The sequence below is a fragment of the Sparus aurata genome, chromosome 22 (genome assembly GCF_900880675.1).
Source record: "Sparus aurata chromosome 22, fSpaAur1.1, whole genome shotgun sequence".
Lineage (NCBI taxonomy): Eukaryota > Metazoa > Chordata > Actinopteri > Spariformes > Sparidae > Sparus > Sparus aurata.
Genome location: NC_044208.1, coordinates 22739548 through 22764449, shown reverse-complemented (window position 1 = coordinate 22764449; position 24902 = coordinate 22739548). Strand labels below are relative to the sequence as shown.

Here is a 24902-nt window from a genome sequence, read left to right as displayed (position 1 = left end):
TTTATGTTGAGTTGAGACGGCATCAACAATTAATATTTGCAATCTTAAATGTTTGATGGCAGCCATTGTTACAGGGACATGTTTTGATATTCCACCAAATGTAGAAATAACAGCCGTCACTCCGCTATATACTTGTGTACATACACCAACATAGTGTGTACCAACTTATTACACTTGTTTGGATTTTGAACAATAATTCCAGTATGTACCTTGCCTGCCCTCATCATTGGTGTACAGGCCTCCGTCACTGCTGTTACTGACGCTGCTCGTCTCGCTGAAAAAGAAAGAGTCATGTTCAATAAGAAGTCAACAGTTGTCTACTAGAAGAACACCTAGCTAGCTTCCACAACTTTTGGTATTGATTGTTCTTGATACTCAATGCAACAAACATTTCTTGTCGACACAAAAAATGGTTGATGTTTGATATCTGTCGGAGTTCTTACCCACTGACCTACAGTGTCACACACACTCATAAATGCAGCACACAGAAGAGGAGATGGAGGAGTTCTGGAGACACAGGGCATGAAAGAAGGACAAAAGTCAAAACACTAACCACCTGTCACTCATGTCCTCATCCGAGCCCTTCTGCTCCTCCAACTCCATCTTATCTTTGGACCCTTCCATTGGAGAACAGATTGGGTCTTCGCTCTCCACCACCACCCCTTCATCTGCAGCATCCATTCCCAGCCTGTGGGTGGCCAGTTTCCTCTTCTTCACCCTGTTCTTCCCTCCCCCCGGCACAACCAGTCCAATTCCACACAGCTCCATGGGCCCCCTGCCCTCACCTGCGCCCGGTCTATGTGGCCTGCCACCAATACGTGCTTTAGGGACAGGTGGGGGCCCAAGCATGGTGGTGGAGGGAGGTTCTGGTTCTGCAGGTGGGTCTACAGCCATACGTTTGACCTTCCGTCTCCTTCTGAGGCTGCGGGTTCCCTCTGCCGAGCCCAGGACGCCCAAGTCGTCCGGCCAAAGCGGGCGCTTGCTTCGTCCCGTGTCAGCCGTTAGGAGGGTGCGCCGTTTAGGGCCAAGCTGTTCATCTGAGTCGCTGTTGTCACGGGCGTGGCTGTTGGCAGCGGAGACACCCCCTGTGCTGGCACGGTAGTCCTGCAACAAACATCAGTGTGGGAAATACCAGACTGTGATTCTAATGCCAAGTTTAGAAACTTGAACAAACTTGAGGATGTTAATTAGGCCAAAGCGATATCTGAGTGAGGGCAACTGTATTTAACACGGACAAATTTAAACTGGATGGTATTGAGGAGACTCTAGATGGATTATGGGGCCAACACACCAAATATGAGACCTAATAACCACTGAAACAACATAATCTTTACTAAGCGGGCACTTCCAATTTAATACAGAGACCCAGACATTACAGGATTAGACCAGATTAAAAGGTTTAGTTTCTTAAAAATGCCCAGAATTCAAAGTTAGCGACAAAACTGCCATCTGAACGATCTTTTGCTGGAGCGACTCTCTGCTGTTAGTAAGCAGCTACGTTAGCCAGTGAGCTACGGGGCCCATTAGCAAATGGTGATGTGACACTTGAATTCAGAAAGTGCTAAATAAATACTTTTGTTTAGTAAGTAAAATAGGTGTCAAATATCTCCTTTCTTGACATTTTGTGGGTTTATTTTGATTACTTTAGACTAAGTAGTGAACTGGCTGCTTTCACAAGACGAGACACACCAGGGCGAGCTGGTTAGCATGCTGATTTGAGCAGGGCACCTTTGCCAGATATCAGTTCAGAAGACATCAGTTCACCACTATTGTTTTTTGCATTCTATTTTTTTGAATGCTTTAAAAGTTCAAAAATCAGATTGTACAATAATACAAACTCAGAAATATAATTTTTTTTTCTGTAACTGATTAAACAAGCTGTTGTCGGAGGAAAATAAGGTCCTGAGAACATTGTTTGAAGCTACAAATGTGGCAGGGTCCGCCACATGTAAACAAAGTAGAGCGATATGAAACTGCCCTGTCCTTTAAGATCAGTTTGTTTATTCAGTCAAGACAACAACGGAAATGTGTTTGTTGGGTTTGTTTAAGAATACATATCATCAGCCATTGCTGATCTCTTCCTTCTGATTAACAACTACACAGTGCACCTTTAAACTACAATTCTAGTCTTATCTTACAAATTGTCCCTTTAAGAGACCTGTATTCCTTCTTTCTTGATCTAATAATGACATTTCTTTGCAGGGTTTCCTATGTTTAGCACCCCCCTGAAATAACACAGTAAGCGTTATAAGTGTTTCTCATGGACATTTTCAGTCTGGAAACACCGAGTCACTGTCCTCCACCCAAACCCACCTTGTGTTCCTCCACACTGGACTCGGAGCCCTCGCTGAGGTGGCCTGTCTCCCACGGCGGGTGCGGGTTGTCCGAGCGTCGCTTTCGGCCTCTCCGCTTCCGGGCCTGCCTCTTCAGCAGACAGCCGACGGCCAGTGCGTGGTCTCCGCCGTCACCGAAGCCACCACGGGCCGCTTGCTCGGAGCTCTCCTCCAGTGCTGACACCAGGTCATGGACCAGCTCGTCCATCGTCCGGCGAAAGTGCCTGAGATGAGGGACAAAGGGTTATACTTCTTGGTTAGAAACATGCATGGACACTTATAGGCATTCAGGACATCAGCTTGCTTTAACTGGAGCTATGAGCAGTGTGTGCAGGACAGCCATGGGTGCTACTGGGAGACTTGGTGACATAGCAGGCCGTAAAAAAAAAAAAGTCAGGGTGTGTACGTTTTGTAGGGGTTGATGGGCAGATTACTGTTGGAGGATTGACATTACAGACCTAAATCTGTGCAACGCAGAGTTAGTTGGCTAGCTAGCTAAACTGTGGCTGTTGAGTTGGCTTCCATCATCAACGTCTGGGTTAATCAAGAGAAGTTGCGAAACTCAAATTAGCCAGATAATCAGTCACATTTTTCACATTATCTCTTTCCGTTGAGTGAAGTTGGGACGCAGCACCCGATGCTTTCTTTGTGCAACTCGGTACTTACGTTAATGTTTCCTCAGAGGTCTGATTTAAGAGCCTGCGATGTCGTTTGCAAACTCCTCTGAAATGAGCTTTGACATTTCCAGGCTTTAGTTAGCTAAGTTAGCTGTTTTGGCTGTTATTAGCTTTATGAGCTAGCTAGCGTGAACGTTGTCTTGCTAGCCAGCTAAGTCAACAACAACCGTTCAACTATCACTGAAGATAGTTAGCAACCGTTGAGAGCCAAGACTCGCAGCTATTGATTGCGGTAGTTCAAGCGTCTGTCGCCGGAAGATAAACACCAATGAAGCCCTTTGATATGCGGATAAGATTTGCTGTTAGCATAGCTAGCTTTAGCTCCCTAGCCGGCGGCTTCACGAAAGTGGAGTGGACGTGAACAATATGTTACGTCTCAGTGAATTCAAAGACCACCTACCAGCCGGTTCCCGCTTTGCCGATGGTTTTTAAATTAGCTGCACGGAACATTAAAGCCGCCAAATGCCAGGTACCTCTAGCCAGAAACAACGGACATACATTTACACACAGCAGACAACATCCTGACACAAAAGCTAACGATCAGCTAGCTGGATCAATATGCGACAAGAGGAGGACACCGTGAAGCCAGCCAGAGGTATTATGCTGCCTTCATGTGCTGCGGTAAATCACAGCTGCCATTGTGACACGGGAGCGCAGCAGCACTTAATTCACTTTTTTCCCGTTATTTACAATATTTGGTGAATTTCATAAAATATTTTGACCCCATGTGCGACACTGCTACTCTACTGCATGTAACTGACTCTACTACATGGACCTTATGCGACTAAATCTAGCGTGACCTTAAAACATGTAACACATTGTAAGCCTAAAAAGTGAGCCAAACCGTAAGTGTAGGGGGAATGTAAGTTTTGGTTAACGCAGATCGACCATCACTTCTAAGAATATGTGACTAGGATGATTAATTTTGTTTGCAGACATTTGGTTGATATTTTCTACCACAGTGCAACATTTCTGTACAACTTCAGTAAGTGGTTGTAAGTCGGAGCTCCAACCTTGCAAGTGAAGGCAACCCTCGGCCCTTATTTCCAAGTCTGCTTGTTTTTACCTAGTTTAACCACCAGAGGGCGGTGGAGACTTGTACTGACAGGAGAGGTGGCTGCCATGGTTGCAAGCAGCCAAATGGCCAAATTTCTCTCTTCTTACCTCCCATGACCTATACACCAAAGGTCATTAGGTGAGAACCATCAGTGACACCAGGAGCCGTATCAGTTCCTGTGGTCGCTGGAAGAGTTGCTTGGTACCAGAGAAACTTGGAGTACACCCCAAGTGACAGGTGCTCTGCTCTCATGTCAGTGACAGCACTGCCGTGACCAACATCGCTCAATAGCAACAACAGGTGTCAGAGTCTGTGCGTTAACTAATGAGAAATGTACACATTGGATAAAACAGTCGGGCATGTGTTGCTCTTTGATGAGGTCATTTGTCGCCTGACGGGCGTGTGAGGAAGCCCAACAGTCTGAACAACAATCCTAATAGGTGTCCCCCTCCTCAGATGCCGGAGAAGTCAGAGGGTCCGGTGGATGATGACCACTCCAGACAACGTATCAAGTTTCCAACCAGAGGGCCCAGGTAAAATTAGTAAGACGCTGTCCACTGGCACCCCGGCAGTCAGACACCAGACAGGCTCGCAGAGTGAAGACGCGAGCTACCAGACCAGAACCAGGACTTGTGGAGTTCACATCTGTCGAGACCAGAGACCCGCAGCTGCGATCAAACTTATTATGGAATCATGATATCAGTAGAGGATGGTGACGATTTTTACGAGGCCGATGAGCACTATGCCACTGACACCACCTGGAGCTGGGTAAAGACATTTGTGGATCATCTGCATGATGTGTGGAAGGAAAAAAAACTAAGCATGCATTATGGGTGAAAGAGAGCACATGGTGGTGAGGGCTGCAGCGAATGATTACTGTCATTATTGATTCATTTGCTGATTGTTTTCAAGGTTATCTGATTATTTTTTGTTTTATGAAATCTCAAAAAGCAGCGTGAGAGATGTTCATCAGAAAATCCCAAAAGTCCAAAGTGATGCCTTCAAATTGCTTATTTTGTCCGAGTAACAGCCCCAAACCCCCAAAACCCTTCTTTTACTATCATAAATGACAATAGAAAATAGGAAATCCTCATATTTAAGTAGCTGCAAACAGTTATGTGTGACATTTCTGCTTGAAAAATGACTAAATTGAGGTAAAATGGCTCTTAAATAGCATCTTGGAAACGTAACGTGTCTTTTAGCCGGTTCCTCGGACAGCAGAGACGGTTCGACAAGGGGGGCGTTTCAAGTAATTCCCCCCTGTAAGACGATCTGTGCCCGCTGAAAGCTGGGAGGGAGAGGGAGAGAAAAAGGGTGTGAGGGGCCAGGGGACCGAGAGGAGTCGCGGGGTGGAGGGATAGCCTGATGGATCAGGTGATATTCTCACTCCTTCTGTGGTTTTGTGAGTCTTTGGGTATTTGGAAAAAAGGGTTTGTTCCTCGGAAGAACACGAGAATGTGTCACACAGACTCATGAGTCATGTATGACACTGAGCCTTTTATTGCAACATCACGAAACAAAAAGTTCTTTGGATGTCGTTTTAAGTTGACTCATCATGTGATCTTTTGAGGAACTCGTGCCCAAAACTCCCTTAAACTTTTTTGTGGATGCTTTCCTTTTCAAACATCCCCATTTTAAATCTTGCGTGAACGACAAACGTCCATCTCAGTTTCGCCTCTTTTTACAGCCACAAGCCAACAATGTTTGGCCCAAGAGGTCATTTAAACCCGTCTCTTACCCTCATAATCCCTCTCTAATAAGGACAAAGAGTTTTTTTTTTTTTTCCCTTTTAATCTCTGTATCACAGCTCGGCAGCTCCAGCTAATGTTTCTGTCCAGGGTCTCATGACTCTCAGGCCAGACTAGCCTGAGCCAATCAGAGGCCTCGATATCAACCGTGTAGAAGTGATTATGCAATGAAAAGGCTCCGTGCCCTTTGCTGAGTCAACTTAAAAGGACATCCAAAGAGAATGACCTGTACTTGTAGGTGTTTTGAAGTGATGTGTGAGGAGATAGTCATGTTTGTGGTGCAAACATTTTAAAGGCGCACTACGTAGTTTTTGGGAGGAAGCTGTAATCAGAGGAGAAAGAACTTAATTGACTGATTTTTTTTTTTTATGCATAAACAAACTAAACAAACAAAATATCTTAAGTTTCGTGACTGAACAAACAAACTGAACTGAAAGACACAAACGCAAATTCCTATTCAGTGTGAAAAATGAAACTGAATGCTCTTTGAAACCTCTGTGGTCTGCTGAGCTGTTGCCTGGTGCGACAGTGTGGTTTTTGCACAATACTTAATGTTTTTCTCTCTTGCAAATTCAAAATAACTTCCTAAAAAAAAAAAATCGCTTTACTATTCCTGGCAGGTATATGAGTGTAGAGCAAACAAGTGGCTGCCCTACTTCAGCCTGGTTGGTGCGAAGGAAGCAGTCAGCTCATATCTGCAAATACATGCACTCAGAACTGAGTGAAACCACACCAGGCCGACACTCTCCTCTGAGCAGGACGGGTGAATCTTGGGTGCAAAGTGCTAGATAAGGTCAAGCTCCCGGGACCTGAGTGCTGTAAATCTGTGTGAATGCACGTTAAAGATGCAAAATGAAAGCTGATTATCGCTGCTCGGTTGTTTACCGACACGTCCGTACGTCATCTTGTTTGTCGCAGCATGATGCTGTTCACGGCTCCGACCAAACATGTTAAAAATTAAAAAATGCTATCATGTGCTGTTTGGTGTCCAGGAGCGCAGCGTGTGAGCTCAGCTCTTCCTGGCAAAGCAACTAGTTCTCAGAATCCCGTCTGAGGACAGCTGAGTGGCTCGTATATCGCTGGAGAATCCAGTGACAAGCCTGTGTCTCAGGCATGGCCGGCGTGCGCTGACAACTGCTGGTTTTGGGATATAATGGTGTCAGTTAGTAGACGATGAGAACTGTATTTGCTTTGCAATCAGGATTGACACATTTAATAAAATTTCTGAAAGAAGGGTTGCAGGGTTTAAGGGGTGCTACGTAGTTAATTTGATTAAATTTAAAGTCAGAAAGGTCATATTTACATTATTGATGAGGTAATAATGCAAACTCTGTTATCATAACTGAATAAACAAGCTGTTCTCAGAGGAAAATAAGGTGCTGAGAATTCTGTTTGAAACTGGAAAGGTGGCAGGGTCCGCCACATATAAACAAAGTGTAACAGTATGAAGCTGTGACGTCCTTTAAGGTCAGTTTGTTTATTCGGTCACATTGAAATTTCATCCCCAAAACCACACAGTGCACCTTTAACATCGTTGGCCTTTAGTAGTTGTTTAGTGCAGAGGAGCAACAGGGATGAGAGTGATGCGATCCACACGGTGCGTCCAGGGTGTGGCAAAAGTGTCAGTTACCACTAAAAGCGGCTTAATGAAACTTTAGCTACACAGAAGAAGAGATGTTTTGAATTGGCTAATGAGGACGAAATAGAATGGCGACACAGGTCGCTGTTTGTTTACTTCCGCGTGATCTCAGCCCATGAAACTGAAAACTTAAAGGTGCTATTTTTGAGCAAAGTTGATTTGGCGCCGACCCAACCTCCGATCCCAAAGCGTCAGTGTTTGTGACGAGTTGGGAATGAGACTCAAAAATCAGCGTTTCTTACAAATAGGACCTTTAATACTCAGAGCTTGAGTAGCACACTCTGCAACTGGATATCAGACTTCCTCACAGGCAGACCGCAGACTGTTCTAATTGGCAGTCCCACCTCCTCCAGCTCATGCGTTCAACACCGGAAATCCCCAGGGCTTTGTGCTCAGCCCCCTCCTGTTCACACTGTACACCCGTGACTTTGCTCCCAGACATCAAGAGAACCGTACTGTTGAGTCAGCAGACGACACTGCCAATATAAAAACAGTGGTGAGAGTCGAAAATCTCAAGGTGTGCACAGGGAACAATCTACTGCTCAACTTCAGCAAAAACAAGGAGCTGATTGTCTCTGAGCAGGCAAACAGTTTTAGGTTCCTGAGAATCATCACAGAGAATCTAATGTGGCCCACACCACAGTCTGTTCACCCTGCTGCCGTCTGGCAAAAGATACAGAAGTATCCGCAGCAGAACAACCAGACTACTGGAGTGGCTTCTTTCCTCAGGCTGTGAACTTGTGTGTACCTAAAAGGAAATACATTTTACACACCTTGTTGTACAACCCTGTGTTGTAAAATGGCAATCAATGAATCCCCTTGAACCTCGAAAAAAGCAGATGTTACATTTAAAAATAACTTGTCATGTCGTAAAAGCCAATCTGTCATTCATAAAACTGCTTAATGTCAGCAGAGGTCGATGAGGCGTAGACAGTTTAATGAGACAAAGCTCTCAGGAAAACAAACTGGTCCTGAAACTGAACATACAGGCTGTAAAAAACCACAAAAGACAAACTGAGCCAGAGCAGAACAAGAACAAGATGAGACAGCAGCTCTGACTCTGATCAGTGCGACATGGTGACACATGCTGCTCGCTATCCGACAAATCATCAACCAGTAGCAGCAAGCCTTCGTTCGTTTCTGCTCGGTTTTATCTTTAACTTTGTTGACCAAATTCTCATCAGCGTAATCTGACATGACAGGGCGAACACTGCAGGGCGACGCACAGATAACAACACACAGAGCTCAGCGTATCTGGTGGGAAAAAAGAAAACCCTCACAAGGATTCGCATTCTTCTTTCTCTGGTCTAGCCTAGAGAGTCTGCTTCAAAGTGTGGAAAAACAATTAGGTCCCATGTGCACACACACACACACACCTACACACACACACACAGACACACACACACACACACACAAACCACAACTGGCTCTGGTTGTAGAGGAGCTGCACGTGACCCAGTTGTAACGTGTCGTCTGTCAGATTTTTGGGCCGGAGTGGGCGGGTCTTCCAGTGAAAGGATTTTGGCTGTGTTCCCACACACACACACACACACACACACACACACAAAGGCAGATAATTTACAATATTTTTGAGGAAGAAATTAAAACTCAGAATTTGATATTTATATTTTTGATGAGGTAATAATGCAAACTCTGTTTCCATAAGTGAATAAACAAACAATAAGGTCTCCAGAACACTGTGTGAAGCTAGAAAGGTGGCAGGGTCCGCCACATATAAACAAAGTGAAACCGTGTGTTGTACTTTTAGGTGCTGTTTGCAAGAAAAGTAGATTTTTCAGTCTCATTCCTAACTCGTCAAAGAATAACGAACGCTCAGGGACAGTAGGACCTGCTGGCCACCATCCCAGAGTTAGGAAAGAGACTCAGAAATCAACTTTTCTTGCAAATAGCACCTTTAAGGTCGTATTTTTATTCCGTTTTTTCAGTCAAAGAAAGATTTTTGTTTGTTTATTTGGTTTGTTGAGGCATAAAACAAAATCTGTCAATGAAGACCTTTCTTGTCTGATTAAAACTTCTTCTAGTGCGCCTTTAAAATTCCCTCAAATAGACAAAACTTTATATTAATATAGCGTATCATTAAAGGAAATGTACATCTACATCAGGATTGTGTTATAATCTGTCACGTGGAATCAAAATCTCTGTAAATCTCTAAGTGTTGCTGGTAAACTGACACAACATGAGGTTTTTCTTCCTGGTGAGTTCAGTGTAAAGTCACCACCAGTCAACCACATCCTCCAGACACAGCTTCGGGAGCCGTTCTCAGGTTCACACTGCACACATCGCATGTGCTCCCATGCAGGCCTGTGATTGGCCGAGAAGATCACCTCACTGCATCACCCTGAGTGAGGGAACTTCAAGCGATGACGTAGCGCCGCCGATTCCCGCCGTCACAGCTGCTGCTGCTGCCGGGTACGGTGGCCTTTAAACTGAAGTCGTGCCAAAATGTATATATAGCGTCTATATGTGATCGTTTTTACACCATATGTCACCAATTTACACATCCAGTGACAAGTTTAACGCGACTTGATAAGAGCAGCGAATAATTATCGCTCTTTTTACGTGACATGATTATAAATATGCGCCTTAAAACACGACAAACTCTTTGAGAATACTGATTTGAAGCATTGATGTCAGCAGCTGTCGCCGCGTTGCCACTGTGGCAACGGAAGCGATGCGTTTCACAACTCACCAGCTCGACGCTGATTGGTCGGCGGGCGGGACCTCGCTGCTCATGATGTCATCGGCCGAGTCAGAGAGTCAGTAGAGAGACAGTCAGGGAGGCAGAGATGAGGATCTTGTAGGCTCACACAGTCCGTGTTTTCGTCCGCCGTGAGTCTCTGACAGCAGCTCGGGTCTCTGACAGCACCTCTATCGTGGAATATCGCTTCTATAATGTGTTGTCTAGCCGATATTTACCGCTAAGGACGCTTCAGTCTCCCGTGTGTGTCGGTAAAGGCTGTCAGCATACTCAGCTCCAGAAGGTATGAGGCTGTTTTTATCATGTTTATCATTATTTGACTGCACCTGCCTGTCTGATCGATGCCCACAGTTTTACTTATCTTTAATGATAAATTCTGTGTGCTCACTGTCTTTAAACGTGTCCCATTGTAATGTTCTGAGTCAGCTATTTACCTTCACCTATTGGGTTTTTTAAATGTCTTTCTCTTTAAAGGGGCGCTATGTTGTTTTTTTGGGGGGGGGGGGGAGAGACATGTTAATCAGAAGAGATTTCAGCCTAAACAAAGTAAAAAAAACAAACTTTCTTAATGTTAATCATCTGACCTTAAAGGACAACTCAATTCCATACAGTTTTATTTTGTTTATATGTGGCGGACCCTGCCACCTTTCTAGATTAACACAGTGTTTTGGGGACATTATTTGCCCCAGCTTGTTTATTCAGTTATGGGGGAAAAAAAACACATTTATTTAGTTTGTATCTATTTATATCTACAGTTTGGATGATTACCTCATTAAATTGTACAATTCTTTTCCAAAACTACATAGTAGCCCCTTTTAAAGTGTGGTTGGGATACAAGAACATGTCTTGTCATGACTCTTTCCAATAACTTGTCTCAGAGGCTTTTACTTTATTAAATGATCAGCAGGGGTGTAGATTATATATTTTTAGAGGTATATGTTTCATGTCTGTGTTGTAAGATGGTGAAAATGAAAGTATTTGTCTCTTGAGTTGCTCAGCCAGATCCCAGCCTACAAGGAAATCCTCGTAACTGAAGCATGTAAATCCATTAAACTAATGAGCATACCACAGTTAAACAAGAGTCTGTGGCTTTTCTGTTTTTTGTTAAATAGGATTTTTCAAAGCAAATGAGGGGGGAAGGATTTCATCCGCCACCACTCCTCTTTAAAAACCAAGCGGTGCTGTCAGCATTTTGAGACGTTGTTCCTCTTTTTTTTTTCTGTCTCATCTGTAAATCTATTTTTGGATGTGTGTTGCAGTGTTCGTGCACACACACACACACACACACACACACACACACACACACACACCAAAAGCCCTCTGCTTTGCAAATCAGCTCGCTCGCTGCTCAGTAGCTGTAACTGGATGCCTCAGTGAAAAGTGAAATGAATAATTAAAGATGGTGAAGGTCGTCTATAAGAAGATTTCAGGCGTGCTTATGTCTCCTGCTGATCTAAAATTAGAGCTCGTCCTCTTCTATGAGGGGCCTCTCATCACGCTCACGTGCTGGGAGAGGGGAATATGCTTGGCATTGTTCCAAACATGTCTTCACTTCCCTGCCATCATTTTTTGGGGGGCCCACCGCCAAATGAGCCAAGGTCAGACCTCCTCTTCCTGTTACCAGACAGCTGCATACTCCGAGGTGTCTTGGAAGCAAATGGGATCCGTCACGGGTTGCCACTTGTGCCTGCATCCTCGAAATCTGAATAACCTAGTCATTATGTGGCATCACTACTCACCTGCTTTACCTCACCTCATGTGGATAATGATCCTTATTCCAGAATCCACTGACAGAAAAAGAGTATAGCGCATCTTATTTTCAAGCTGAGCTGTCACGACTAATGAGGAAAATGTGTTAAATTGAAAGGATACAGACGGAGACAGGAGCTTAAACATGCAGCAGGACAGAATAGACAAAACCCATCCATACATTTAAGTTGTTTCTGAATGTCCGCCGTGAATGCTTTTGGGCAGTAAACTTTGCCTGTTTTAGAAAATAATCAACAGGAAGTCACGTATGAGCCAAAATTACGGACAAAGAAACATCGCTAAATCAGGGAAGGAGAATCAAAGTATTGTAGGGGACATTTTGGGCATAAATAAGTCAAATATAAGTTGAAGAGCTCTGTATACTGCTAAAAGTGCTCATTTGAATACAAAAACAATCCAGGGTTGTTAATCAGAAACCAAATGAGCGCTGAAGACTGAACTGTTTGTGCAAAACTGAAAGTGATGCACGTAATGTGATAAAACATCAAAGCCCAACAGTCTCCTTTTGGACTCGCTCATAGATACCAGCCACCTAAATAAGCGTGATTTGTTTTTCATCAAGATCGGATCATTATTCTGGGAGAAATTAACGGAAATGTTGACAAACCCTCAATTTCCCATTGTTAAACAAAGTGAGAAAGAAACTCCTGGATTCGTCCCTTTATCCACACCAAAGGTTAATGAGGTCTATTCTGGGCTTTGACCCATCTTCCCTCCAAGTTTCGTTGAAATCCATCCAGTAGTTTTTATTTAATCCTGCTCACAAACCAACCAGTCAATGAACAAACGAACACAGGCGAAAATATAACCACCTTGGCAGAGGTGATACTGGAGTGTAATTCTGAGGTCTGCAGCTGTTGTTGGATGCAAATATGAATGATCCACATACTCAGACTAATGCGTTCATTCATTTAAAGTGTAGTGCTCGCGTAATCGCGTCCGTTACCTTCAAAAGACATTTGCATTGTTGACATTCACAGTCCTCACATTGTGAATGCATCGCCCGGGTCTCCTGTTGCAGTTAAGCCTCGGTTAACCTCAGCCAGTCAACGCCATGGAGGGTTCTGACATCAGCTTCACCTCATGCGTACAAACATAGTTTGTCCTTTGACCCCTTGTTGTCTGGGGTTTGCTGAATGGAAAACAGTCAGATAGGATTTCTGGACTTATCAGGAACAGGAGCAGAGTGTGGGAAGGTCGCAGCTGCAACAGGTTCTTTCGACAGTATGTAGGCCACAGACTGTCCTGGGACAATTTACAAGAGTACTGAACAGTAACCAGCCTCCATGTCCTCGTTCTTTAGCCATACAAGGAGTAGGGCAGCTCAAAACCTGACTTCAGATCAGAGAGGATTAGAATAACTTCACCCCCATTCCTCCTGAAGAAGGGTTGTACGTCAGCAGCAGTTTGATTGACAGGCTGAAGAATGGCACAGCAGATGCCGTTTCATAAACACCCTCGCGTTTGAAGGGTGACTGATTCCGAGGTATGGGTACATCCAGTGTTCTGGAGCTTAGTGATCAGGACTTGGTGGTTTAAGCTGCAAATTTAGACCTCTCGGTATGGAGGTAGTTTATAAATGCTAAAGAGTTAAGTCAATCTCCTTCATTGTGCCCTCCAACAGACCCGCCAGACCATGAACTACGTGGGCCAGTTGGCAGGCCAGGTGTTCGTCCAGGTCAAGGAGCTCTACCGGGGCCTCAACCCCGCCACCCTTTCCGGCTGCATTGACGTCATCGTGGTGAGGCAGCCCGATGGATCGCTGCAGTGCTCGCCTTTCCACGTCCGCTTCGGCAAGATGGGCGTCCTGCGTTCCCGAGAGAAAGTGGTGCGGAGGCCAAAAAATATCCACCTTTGAAGTTATAGCTGGAATATCTAAGAGTTTTAAACATTTGAAAAGCTAACATTATCAGCAGAATGTGAAGAAATAAGAGTTTTGCAGTTAAAAAATTGTGTTGCTAGTAAAGTTAGCATGCTAACCAGCTAGCCTGGGCCCGTCCCTGCCTCTAATACCACTTGTAGCTCCCAGTCCGGATCGCTAGCTGCATGGCTAGCTGCGCTGACTAGCTTGCGATTAGTAGTTACTTTAGTGATATGCCAGAAATTTGTTTAGAGTATGAATTCAAGTGGTTCTTACATATTGCACCTTTAAGGGACACAGGATTGAGAATTGAGGCTTGTCAAGTCTTGTTACCAACGATCCCCTCATTTCCCCTCCTCTTTTACCCCTTTCTCCTCTCGTCCAGGTGGATATGGAGATCAACGGAGAACCGGTGGACCTACATATGAAACTTGGGGACAACGGAGAAGCATTCTTTGTGCAGGAAACAGAAAATGATCAGGTATGCTCGACCTTTAAATGGCCCTGTAAATTGCTCCAGACTGTTGTGTAATACCAACCGTTTCATTAAATGGCGCACGCCGATTCAAGTGAAAACAAGATTCAAACGAAAACACACATCATCATCCGCCCTCATGACGCGCTGGGACCCAGACACACCCATGTTTACAATCGAGAAGCACTAACCCAACCATCTTCCCCCTCACACGCTGTCGTAGTAGTTTGAACAAGGTCATGCTGTGTGCAGAGTTGGCACAGCCGCCAGGAATTTCTTCCTTTCCCTTTTTGCTGAAAAGCATTCCTCTGTTCATCAGTGAGTCCTCAATGCAGCATTTACAAACTCAGGCTCTGTGACCTACATTAGGTGCTGTTGCCTAATAACTGCAGATAAACCAGGAGAGGAGCTTTCCTGCAAAGAAACATGCTACATAGATTAAATGAAACATCCATCCAGTTTCTAAAACTGGTCATCCTTTTGTGAAGAGCAACCATTCAGAAAACATTCAGAATTCATGGAAAACTAAGAAAAAAGTTTTCCACAGTTCTTGGAAACATCGAGTGTTTTGTTTAGGTTTTCCAATGTTTACAGCTGGAAGAGCACAAGGGGCATGATTCTAAATGTTTCTTCACTATTGTATGCACATTAGGACCTGTGAAGCTAAAAGACGTAAACAAGCGGCGAACTACAGAGGCCCAGGGGCCGGCCCCAACAAGGGAAGTGGGTGATTTATTCTCCCCAGAGTGGTGTCAGATTCCCAGTTCTGGACGAGCGCAGAGGGGAGGAGGATTGTGTCTCTGAAGGTTTTTTTTTCTTGGCACAGGGAAGCAAAACGTGAGGGAGCATTGTCCGACCACAAATCATATGATTATAGGCTGCTCCAGTTTTTCCTCCAGCTCTCTCTTTTTTTCCACATGCCTGCGCACACACGTGCACATGCACTGACACATTTAATGCTCCCTTGTGTGGGCAGCAGGAGACCCTCCTGGAAAGCCCTTTCCTTTCCTAGAAGGAGGTGAAATGGCCTCTTTTCACAGAACTGAAGAACAGATTCTGTTTTGGATTGTTTTCGGATTTCTGTTTTCGTTTCGCTGGCAAAGAGTCTCCTCGCAGGAGACGAGGCTGCGGAGAGTTTGGCAGCGATTGAAGATTGAATACAATTGCCTCGGACCAAAAACTGTGCAAAGCACCAACAGCAGAGTCAGATTTTATACATGCTGCAGCACAAATCCGTCTTTGTTTTGCAAGGAGATGCAATCAGAATTTTAAAAATAGGTCATGACTTATAAATTAAAGGGGCACTGCGTAACTTTTAAAACAATTTTGGAGATAAGGGCCTTCATTCTTGATGTGTCGGACTGTTTTTGTTCTCATCCCAACAGAGCTCAAAATAGTTTTGATCTGATGTTTACACACAAACGCGTCTCTTTGGTTTGTTTAAAGGCCCCTTAAAAAGTTGCATAGTGCTCCTTTAAAATGCAGATTTGCTTGAAATCTAACAGTTTATGGCAAGACTGTAGAGCCTGTTTGGATACAAGCAATACTTCCAAACTCTTTTGCATGGATTTCTGATGTATCTTAAATCCTTATCGAGGCTTCCTTGCTTTGATTTGTTCCTATTTCTCAACATTTCTTTTCAGCTGTGATGGACTTTAAACCCTAGCTTTAGAAAGTGCTACAAAAATAATGTGTGACTCAAACACACACTTGAGAAATTACCTCTCTCCTTTAGCACAAGTCAGGTGATTTCACATAAATTCAAACAGGAAGAACGTCGAACGATTTGTTCATTGTTTCACTTCCCGTCACAACAGGAAGTGGTTCCGTCCTACCTGGCCACCTCTCCGATCATGTCGGACGGGGCCCTCCTGATGAGCTCCTCTCTGATGGGGAAGAAGAGCTCCGTGGGGCCGTCCATACAGACCCTGGGCTCAGCGGCGAGTGCGGGAGAGAATGGCGGCGGGATGATGATGATGAAGAAGAGGAGGAAGAGGAGGAGGAAGGCTCGGGCGGACAGCGTGAGGAGGGAGGAGAGCGGGGACTACTCGGAGGACGAGGACATGTTCACCATAGACATCAGCTCGGACGAAGGCACGGAGAGGGAGAGCAGCAGGTAAGGAGGTCGAAGAGAAAAAGGGAAGAGGCAGTGGAATAATAATGAGATGCATGTGAGCTGCAAGAAAAGAGGAGAAGCGGTACACGTGAGGGAGGGGGGAGGAGGATGGAGGAGGGTGGACAGCGCGGCAGAGGGATAAAAAGTATAATACATCAATTAAATGAGCTGTGAGAGCAGCTGTAGTGGAACTGGCAAGACTAAACAGAAGTAATGGAGAGGTCTCCAGCTGTGGCTCGAACTCAGAACCACATGGAAAACGCCGCTTTAGCTGGGTGATTTGTTGCTGGACGGAAAAAGAAGAAGCTTTGCGTGTGAAAAGAGGAAATATCTTCTCCACTGTGGTTGTTGTTGTTGTTACAGAGTGCATGTGCACACAGGAGAAAACTGTCAACTTGTAATTTTGCCTCTGGTGTGCAGCTTTAGATCTGAAACAGACCAGTAGCAGGTCAGGCATGCAGCTATAGGATACCTGTGTGTTGAATTCCACTCATCATGAATGAATACAGCTGCGGTTGTAAAAAAAAGACAACATGACAGATTTATTTTCACCTCTGCACGTGACTGGGGGATACATTACAGCTAAATTTTGGCTCAAGTCTACTGTAAAACAACACTAGGATGGTTGTTTCATTCATGTTCAGTGAGTACAGCCATCAGCTGATGGTAAACAAGGTGCTTGTAGATGTAAACAAACCGTTATCATGCTTCCGTCTATCTATGAGCAGTCTGCTTTGCATTCCTGGCCCAAACACACTGTGTCGTTTGATTTTTTTAATGCTTGTTTTCATATCAACTGACAAACTGAATGTTATTACGATCAAATCTGATTGCATTGTCAAGTTTCAGCTATCAAGAATAATGATTTGCACAAGTGTTCAACCCTTAAACAGTGTGACAACATTGTAGCTGCAGGACATGTTATGTTACAAGTGCAGGTGGAATGTGACAGGTTCAGGCACAATTCATGTGGGCGTTGAAAGACATTTTAGAAAGTGTTTGGGTGGGAGGAAAGTTACAATAACAGAACATTAAAGGTGCAAAATGTACGATTTTTACATAATTTATAACGTTTTCTCTCTTGTTTTTGTTTGTCTATGCCTGAAAAAAAAAAAAAAAAACCCACCTAAAATTATCAACACAAAGTGAAAAAATAAACAGTTTTAACATAAAGTCAGGGACATCTATGTTTTGTGTTGCAAAGATATCTACTGAAGTTAGCATGCTAACCAGCTAGCCCCTAGTCAGTTTGTACCTCAAGAGGTGATTGTCTGATAGTAAACAACACCAACGCTACCCTGATGCTCCGAGCTCCAAGTCCGGGCAGAGTCGAGCTAATATGACCACTAGTTGCACGGCTAACTGAGTTTACTAGTTAGCAGCCGCTACAGTTAGCAGCAATTAGCAGCTACCCTGTTGATACGCTGCCCCCTATTAGAGTATGAAATCTAATAGGGCGCCTTTAACAAGATTAAAAATACAGTAAAAAAAAATGATGTATGTGTTTCAGGACTTCATCTCGAGACGTCTTAAGAGACGAGTCAACCAGCGGCTCTTTCAAACAGACCGGCATCTACACCCGCTCAGATGGAGAGTGGAGCCCCATTCAGAGGTGCGTCATCCACACAAAACATGATGACCTGCATGTTATTATCCAGAAGAAACAGATCTTTAATTTTTTTAATCTCCTTTTCCTCTCCCAGCCCTGGAAACTCACGTCCCACCTCTCCCAAGAGTGACTCTGAGCTGATGACTAAGCCGTCAGATGCAGAGAGTCAGAATCCGGCCATGCACTGGGCGTGGGGAGAGCTGCCACAGGCTGCCACGGTAACCAAAGCCTCTCTTGTGCAAACATAACACAGAGAGACTCCATACTGTATATAAATTGTACTAGTAGTTTCTTTCTCACTGTAATGCATAATTTTTCCTTTTTCTAGCCATCCTTCCTCCAAGAGAAACCCAACCCTCCACCAGTCTGCCCAGTGTCCATCCCCGTGACTGAAAGCACGCACTTCCGCGTGATAACTCACGAGATGCCCTCAGAACAATGCCGACCCCGCTCTGAAAGAACCCCGCTCAGACTGCTCATGACGGAGCAGACCACCGAGCAGAGGGTCGTCACAGTCGGGATGGAGACGGAATCCGTGAGGATGGAGTCGCAGACGGTTACCTCGGAGACGCAGGTCATGACGGCTGGAGGCGCGGCAGCTCAAATGATGTGCGACATGGAGGAGACGATGCCTCGTCAACCGGGCAAGACGGACTCTCCATCCAAGAGAAAAGGTGATATGTCGCTCGACAATACAGTGACATCGTCAACATTTGATTTACTGAGGTTTTAAATAGTCCGCAGAACTGCTGGACACGGTTCAAAGGTATTTAGTTTGTGGTGTTTAAATCACCAAGAAATGAAATATGGAAGATCTTTCTAAATATAATGATGGTTACTCTTGATTACCACACCCAGGGCTCCGCTGTTGCACAACATTTTTGAGGTTCACCACAAACCAAATACCATTTCTTGCATTTTATTAAGAGAACAAAGCTGTATCTGTTAAAACACAAGAGGTGAAGATGTTTATTTAAATGGTGTCGTTGCTTTGTTGCAGACAAGAGAAGCCGCCATCTTGGATCTGATGGAGTTTACCTGGATGACATCACGGACCTTGAACCTGAAGTGGCAGCCCTTTATTTCCCAAAGAGGTATGTAGAGTCACAATTTATATTCAATAAAAGATTTAAAGGACTATTGCGTATGTTTTAGGGGAATCTTATTTATAGATATGGTTTCATTACGGCGCAATCACCCAAAAATAAGAATCTTTGTGTTTTCATTACGTTAGAATGAGTGGGGAGCAGGTTCTCTGTGGCAGAGTTCAACAATGTTTCTAGAGTCAGGAAAAAAACAAACACTGGCCCTGAAGAAGGCCTCTCAAATTTCTTTTTCCATTTATAGCAGCCACTGTGGAGGAGAGTGAGACGAGGGGTGTTCAGTTGGTTGCAATCTGCAGCCTTAAATGTATTTACCCCCCTGAATTTCTCAGGGACAGAGCATATTAATGCGCATTACTGTAAATATGCCAGAATCAGCCAAGAGGCCAGTTTTCATCTGTAGTTCCTGACCAGGTGCAAAGTTGTCAACCTAAAATCAGGAAACAAGAGGCCACTAAATCCTCCATACTGGACCTTTAAGGCATTGAAATGGCTCAGCTTAACGGTAATATAACTCCTCTCCTCTGTAGCGACGGTGGCACAGCGGTGAGGAGCATGTCGGACCCGGGCCTCCACAGCACCAGCCTGTCCCCACAGTCGGTCAGCTCTGGTGGGGACAGCGGGGTGGACAGCTACTGCGACCCCATGTCTGACCTGCCCTCTATCACCATCTCGCTGTGTGGAGGACTCACCGACAACAGGGAGATCACGAAAGGTGAGTTTCTCACTCTGACACTGCACAAACACTGTTGTGGTCAGCTGTAGGAAAAAGGGAGATTGAACATAATGTGTGTGTGTGTGTGTGTGTGTGCTTACAGAGCAGTTCCACGAGAAGATCATCTCTTACCAGCAGTTCGCAGACAACCCCTCCATCATCGACGACCCCAACTTGGTGGTGAAAATTGGCTCCAAGTAAGACACTCCACTTCTTGGAGAAAGATCAAGTTTGTGTCTAAATATAGCAGAGCAGCAGTTTAAAAATCCGCTGAATGCTGTATTGATTTACTGCTGCAGCAAAAACTGCAGTTAAACGCAGGATTGTTTGGGCTCACAGACATTCGGCTGACAGAGAATGTTTTTTTTTTTCTGCGACAGTTACGGCACTGATAAAAACATATGTTGTTTTCTCCCTCAGGTACTATAACTGGAGCACTGCGGCTCCGCTCATGCTGGCTATGCAAGCTTTTCAGAAACCGCTGCCAAAGGTGAGAAATTGATTCTCCGAGCAGACACTTAGAACTCGAGCTGTGGGCTGGCTGTGTTACATGAATACCGCTCCCCCTCTTGACCGAACATGGTACTGCATCCTGTATGTTTGCATCCCTGGGCCCCTTATACTTCTTCCCCTCCTTACATTCATTACGCTGCATACTTTTGCAAACTATAAACTTGCAATCTAAATGTTCTGTGTTTGGAGCCTCTGTTTTAATCGCACAAGTTAAACTTTGTCTTCCTTTCTGCTCCCCTCCCCCTTATTTCATAACTCCATCCATTCGTTAGTTTTCTTGCCTCAGTTATATTCACTCAGCCTTTGAATTTCTCCTCTGTTGTCTGACCGGCGTGCTCGGCTACAGCTCTGTGCGTCAAGGCAATCATTGCTCTTCCTGTTTTTACTTTCCCTACTATACTTTCCCCCTCTTGGCTTCAGTCAAACGCTTTGAACCCTCCCATTTTTTCCTCATCCCAACCTCAGACACGCTGTTGTTTCTGTGTTACTGTTTGTTGATTTACGGCCTGGTTTGGCTTCAGTTTTTTAAGTGTGGTTTTTTTTTTTTCCGTTTGTTTTGGTGCTGTGTGTGCTCCGCTCCAGGCCGCCGTGGAGAACATCATGAAGGAGAAGATGCCCAAGAAAGGAGGGAGGTGGTGGTTCTCCTGGCGAGGCAGAAACAGCAACTCCAAATCGGTAATTTCACCTGCAGACCTAAAGACTGGGATTACTGCTTTAAATGTCAGTTGTTAAGTACTCAGTTTTATTTCCTCTTGCAGGATTCGGCCTCTGAGCGTGGGGCCTGTGGCTCTGCTGAGCAGGCAAACCGGTGAGGAACCTCAAAACATGGCTGTCCAGAAAATATTCCTTTGAGTTAGCAGGGGGGTCAAACCTCTAACTGACATCTAACTGATATCCTTTATTAATCTGTCCGATGCTAGACATAAAGAAGAGTCCTCCTCTAGTGACGAAGACCACAGAGCATCCAACCAGGGCTCCAACAGCATCCAATCAGAGCATGGGCTCGCACCAGGAGGCGTGTCTTATAAGAAAACACTCCGACTGACATCAGAGCAACTGGTGAGGAGTTTGTTTTGCAGACGTTGTCATTTTTAAGTTTGTTAACCCTCGTCGTTTTGTACCCTGATATATTATTTCTCACTCTCTTTCTCTGTCTCGCACACAGCTGTCGCTCCAGCTGCAGGACGGTCCCAACGATGCTGTGTTCAGCGTGACCACTCAGTACCAGGGAACCTGCCGCTGTCAGGGCACCATCTACCTCTGGAACTGGGACGACAAGATCATTATCTCAGACATAGATGGCACCATCACCAGGTACATCATACATGTGAATATATACTTGTACATCTTCCTTTTGAGGCAGTTTAGATTTAATACACAGCTTCCTGCAAGAATTAACCTTTAACTAAATGGCAGAATGAACGGATGGCCTTTACCTTCTCATTACTGCATCTTTCCATCTCCCTCTTCCACGTCTTCTGCCCGTCAAAGATGTAAATTTCTTAACAATAAAGAAAAAGCCTGTACTCAGACGTCTGAATGTCATTCCAGGTCCGACACACTGGGTCACATCCTCCCCACACTGGGGAAAGACTGGACCCACCAGGGCATTGCGCAGCTCTACCACAAAGTCAGCCAGTAAGCGCTCGTTTATTAATTTAAAAAGGCACAGATCACTTGAAAATCCTTTACAAGCAAACTCATTGGTTATTAATTTGTTGGCTTATTCTCTCTCTCCGTCAGAAATGGCTACAAGTTCCTGTACTGTTCAGCTCGAGCTATCGGCATGGCTGACATGACCCGAGGTTACCTCCACTGGGTCAACGAGAGGGGCACCATGCTCCCCATGGGCCCCGTCCTGCTCAGCCCGAGCAGCCTCTTTTCAGCTCTGCACAGGTATCTCATTCTCACAAGCACACTTATTTTTTTCTTCACAATTAGCAAATTAGAGTAAAATAATGTAAGAAGAGAGCTGTTTATCTCATCTTAATCATTGTTGTCTCTGTGGCGTGTTTGTTTGTGGTCTACAGGGAGGTGATCGAGAAGAAGCCAGAGAAATTCAAGGTGGAGTGTCTCAATGACATCAAGAACCTCTTCTACCCCAACCAACAACCGTTCTACGCAGCGTTTGGAAACAGACCAACGGTACGCACACGTTATAAACGGTACAGTCGACGGTCAGATCAGGCCAACTGCAAATGCAAAACATTTCTAACACTCGTATGAACATTTTGCAGGATGTGTTTTCCTATAAAGAAGTCGGAGTGCCTCTGAACAGGATCTTCACAGTGAACCCCAAAGGAGAGCTGGTGCAGGAGCACGCCAAGACCAACATCTCATCGTGAGTCCTGCATCCAGTCTAAATGATCATAAATACTAGAAAAGAAATAATTCTGGGCCCAACATTAATGTTTAAAATAAAAATTTAGCCATAGCCGATGCAGATACTGAAGCTTTTTTTGGTGTATTTCGTTTTGCTGTTGTTGTCGAGCACACAAAGAAATAATTGAACTACTTTAAAGTCATTAGAGAGCACACAGGCAGCATACACATTTATGAAACAACCTTTAAGATAAGAACTAACATAGCCTTACAAGCTGAAGGCAGGGACGTCACAAGCCAGTAGCTCATGAATGTGCAACATTGATCCAACACGTCAGATAAACACCTCCGTTATTGGTGGATGTCTTCTTAATTGCTGATTGGCTGATAGCAGTCAACGAGGTGAATATCAGCCGACGCTGATGTTGTCCTCTCCTCTCTCTCCTCTCTCCAGTTACGTCCGTCTGGGCGAGGTGGTGGACCACGTGTTCCCCCTGAAGGTGCGAGCCTCCTCCTCGGACTTCCCCTGCTCGGACACCTTCAGCCACTTCACATACTGGAGGCAGCAGCTCCCCCGGGTGGAGCACCACGGAAACACACCTCCACAAACTGCCAGCTGACTACCTGTGGCCTGCTGAGTGCAGCGACTGACTGATGGCGTGCTTGAGATGTAGCATTCGGATGGCTACACGTGTGGGATGTGAATCTGAAGACTTTTGTAGAGGACGGTGCACAGCAGAGAGTGAAACTCTTTAAACGCACAAGATGGATATATAGAGCACTTTTACGAAAAGATGGCGTCCGAAGCCTTCTGACTAGATGTATGTATATGAGAAATTGTAGTAATTTATTCAGGCAGCTTAGCACATATATGATATTTGAGTGAGTGTTGACGTCTTTTTTCAGTAGCTAGACTTTCTAGTCTATTTATTCAGACTGTTGCAAACTGTGTTTAAAGGGGCGCTACGTAGTTTTGGAGAAGAATATTTACTATATTAATGAGGTCATAATACAGACTTGGAAATATTATTTTGCATATCTGGATAAACAAGCTGTTCTCGGAGAAAAAAGAAAGAAATCAGTCAATGAAGATCTTAAAATGACGTCCCCCAAAACTACGTAGTGCACCTTTTAATATCCGTACGGCGTCTGTTCACAATCATAAAGAACGCGGCCGCACTGTGCAGAAAAAAATCCGAGAGCAAGTTACTTCAACTTGTGCCAAACAAAAAAAAAACTCCATGTAGAAATGTATTTTCTTACGCTGAACTTTTTTCAAAGACTGTTACGCACCCTCCGCCCACATGGAGACGTAGACGTGCAGCTTCACTTTTACTGTGTGTGTGTAATCTATTACTCTGTTTGAAGCCAGTAATAGTTAGACAGTATGATCGTCCGCTGTAGCTTGATGTTAAACTGTGTAGAGGACGAGGGATCCTGACAACTGAATATTTATTGTTTGCCGATGCGAGAACAGAGAGCACAACGTTTTTAAAATGGTCATATTGTCAAATCTGTGAGAATCATGTTTTATTTTTCTACTGAAATCGCACAGCGCGTACATGTTGTGATCCGAGTGTCATTTCTGTGTCCGACTTCACGAGACGTCCTTTAATGTATTCACACAGTAACACGGTGATCGTTGAATCTCCGTGGCTGCTCCCCTCCCTCAGACCTCTGCTCGTTTCCATAAGTGCCATTAAGTATATTTCATGTATTCACCTGATTAGATGCTGACTGATAAACGTAGCTCGACATATACCCTTTGTTTTTTTTTTTCCTTTTATAGTAGCATGTCTGTCATTCCCTTGAAAATCCTTATCAGACTGCCTGCAGCTTCAGAGGACGATATGTTTGACCTGTTTCTTAGTAGCCGACACTCGTGAAGGTATCTGTGTGTCTTATAATCCAAAAGATAGCATGAGGTCATAAATGATCAGGAGTCATGGTGACCGGAACCGTATCATTAATGAGGGCAGCGTGAATATGTTTATGGAAGAGGACGTGTGAGTGTGTGTGTGTGTGTACATAATGCTTTGACACGTTTATTATTCTTTCCATGAAAGAGCTTAAAAAAAAAAAAAAAAGTTGAAAAGCCTGAAAGTATGTTATCTTTGCCTTAACTGTGAAACATACATGTATGAATCATTGGTTTCTTTTACTCCCTCCACTCCTTCTTTTTAGTTGGGTTCACTGTTTGAATCGGTGTAATCAAACTCAATAAACATGCCTTGGTACATCAGTG

General features: G+C 44.5%; 2 protein-coding genes across 4 annotated transcripts in view; one reads left to right on the top strand and one right to left on the bottom strand.

Moving 5' to 3' along the window:
* gpatch2 (G patch domain containing 2) overlaps positions 1 to 3567 on the bottom strand; it is a 10612-nt gene extending 7045 nt beyond the window's left edge. Inside the window, exons 1-4 of one of the 2 annotated variants that reach the window (XM_030404538.1) lie at positions 3411 to 3567; positions 2314 to 2557; positions 554 to 1104; positions 210 to 274 (exon numbers count right to left, since the gene is read on the bottom strand). In XM_030404538.1, coding sequence (XP_030260398.1) covers positions 210 to 274; positions 554 to 1104; positions 2314 to 2557; positions 3411 to 3460 — 910 coding nt within the window. In that variant the 5' untranslated portion in view covers positions 3461 to 3567. The remainder of the gene's footprint in view (positions 1 to 209; positions 275 to 553; positions 1105 to 2313; positions 2558 to 3410) is intronic. The other variant, XM_030404540.1, reaches the window with a different exon arrangement.
* Positions 3510 to 24902, top strand: lpin1b (lipin 1b). 2 transcript variants are annotated; one of them, XM_030404535.1, is made up of 21 exons: positions 3510 to 3605; positions 4524 to 4835; positions 13568 to 13771; positions 14190 to 14285; positions 16097 to 16395; positions 17906 to 18007; positions 18099 to 18222; positions 18333 to 18678; positions 19005 to 19098; positions 19638 to 19822; positions 19926 to 20019; positions 20243 to 20312; positions 20918 to 21010; positions 21094 to 21143; positions 21256 to 21394; positions 21501 to 21649; positions 21887 to 21973; positions 22079 to 22231; positions 22366 to 22480; positions 22573 to 22676; positions 23112 to 24902. In XM_030404535.1, the coding sequence occupies exons 2-21, from the start codon at positions 4761 to 4763 to the stop codon at positions 23275 to 23277; spliced, it is 2745 nt and encodes a 914-aa protein (XP_030260395.1). In that variant the 5' UTR covers positions 3510 to 3605; positions 4524 to 4760; the 3' UTR covers positions 23278 to 24902. The 2 variants fall into 2 exon arrangements, with proteins under 2 accessions (XP_030260395.1, XP_030260396.1); XM_030404536.1 differs by lacking the exons at positions 3510 to 3605; positions 4524 to 4835 and adding an exon at positions 10207 to 10456.